Consider the following 1,043-nt stretch of genomic DNA (forward strand, 5'->3'; position numbering starts at 1 on the left):
TTCTTTCCTCCTTGTTATCCTCAACATCTTCTCTTTACGACTTTTGCTTTTCTCCTTTACTTTTCTATTTTTCTGTCGGGCTTCTGCTCATCCTCGTGCAGTGGCCACTCTAGATGCTGCTGCTGCTCCCCTCACTTTCAAGGAGATATTGTACAGGTGCAGCCCCCTCCATCCCACTGTGTGTCTCTCAAGATGCAGTAGTAGATAGCAGAGTCTCTCAGGGTGACCTGGGCCAGGATCAAGGTACTGGACTTCCTGTCTGTGGTAATGATCAGAGACATCATTCCATGGCTCACATTGCCTTTCAGACTGTGAATCACATACTCTGGACCCTGGCCGGGAATCTGTCGATACCAGTGTACGTACTCAGCTCCACTGATTGTGGGGTGGTTACAGGGCAGGTTCACAGGTTTTTCTTCAGTACTCTCCACTGCTTCTGGCTGTGTGGACTTAGCATCACCCATGATACCTGAGGGGTTGAAAAACAGTAGATTAACTCTGGAATGTCAAATCTTAGTGCATCTAAGGTCAGGTTCACAAATAATCCTGAAACTCTCCTCTCTGGCTGTATCTGTCCTTAAGCATTTTCAGGTGTGTTTCACAGGACAACAGAACCATTACTGCTTTTTATTCCTAAATATTCCAGAGATACAGTGCCAAAGGTAAATTGCTGTAATTCTAGGACACTTGGGGTCAATGAATCTGCAAATCCTTGCAAACTGAGAGCTGTGAGTTTCAGGGGATCTTCTGTGATGAGTGGATATGATGAGCTCCCATGATGCTCAGATACTCTAGAGAAGCACACAGTCACATAGACACACAGAAACACATAATGTTATTTCCCCCCAGTGTTTGGTAAAGTGCAGTGGAAGAAGTAGAAGTAGCAGATACCTGCCCTTTGTTTTAGACCCAGATCACTTACCCAAAGTTAGGAGAATAGTAATTCCTGCCACTGATCTCATAGTTCAAGTGCAGCCTGGGGTTCCAGGCCTTAGAGCCCAGGATCTGTGACTAATCCTCCATTTGGGGAAGCTTCAGCACGC

General features: G+C 45.9%; 1 gene segment (V, D, J or C); it reads right to left on the reverse strand.

The window, feature by feature from the left end:
* Nucleotides 1-1,004, reverse strand: part of LOC102887182 — a 2,373-nt gene extending 1,369 nt beyond the window's left edge. Inside the window, 2 exon segments of the V gene segment in view lie at nucleotides 155-469; nucleotides 923-1,004. Of these exon segments, the coding sequence occupies nucleotides 155-469; nucleotides 923-962 (355 nt within the window).
* Between the last annotated feature and the right edge of the window lie 39 nt (nucleotides 1,005-1,043).

This window comes from Pteropus alecto, unplaced genomic scaffold (genome assembly GCF_000325575.1).
Source record: "Pteropus alecto unplaced genomic scaffold, ASM32557v1 scaffold1267, whole genome shotgun sequence".
NCBI classification, from domain to species: domain Eukaryota; kingdom Metazoa; phylum Chordata; class Mammalia; order Chiroptera; family Pteropodidae; genus Pteropus; species Pteropus alecto.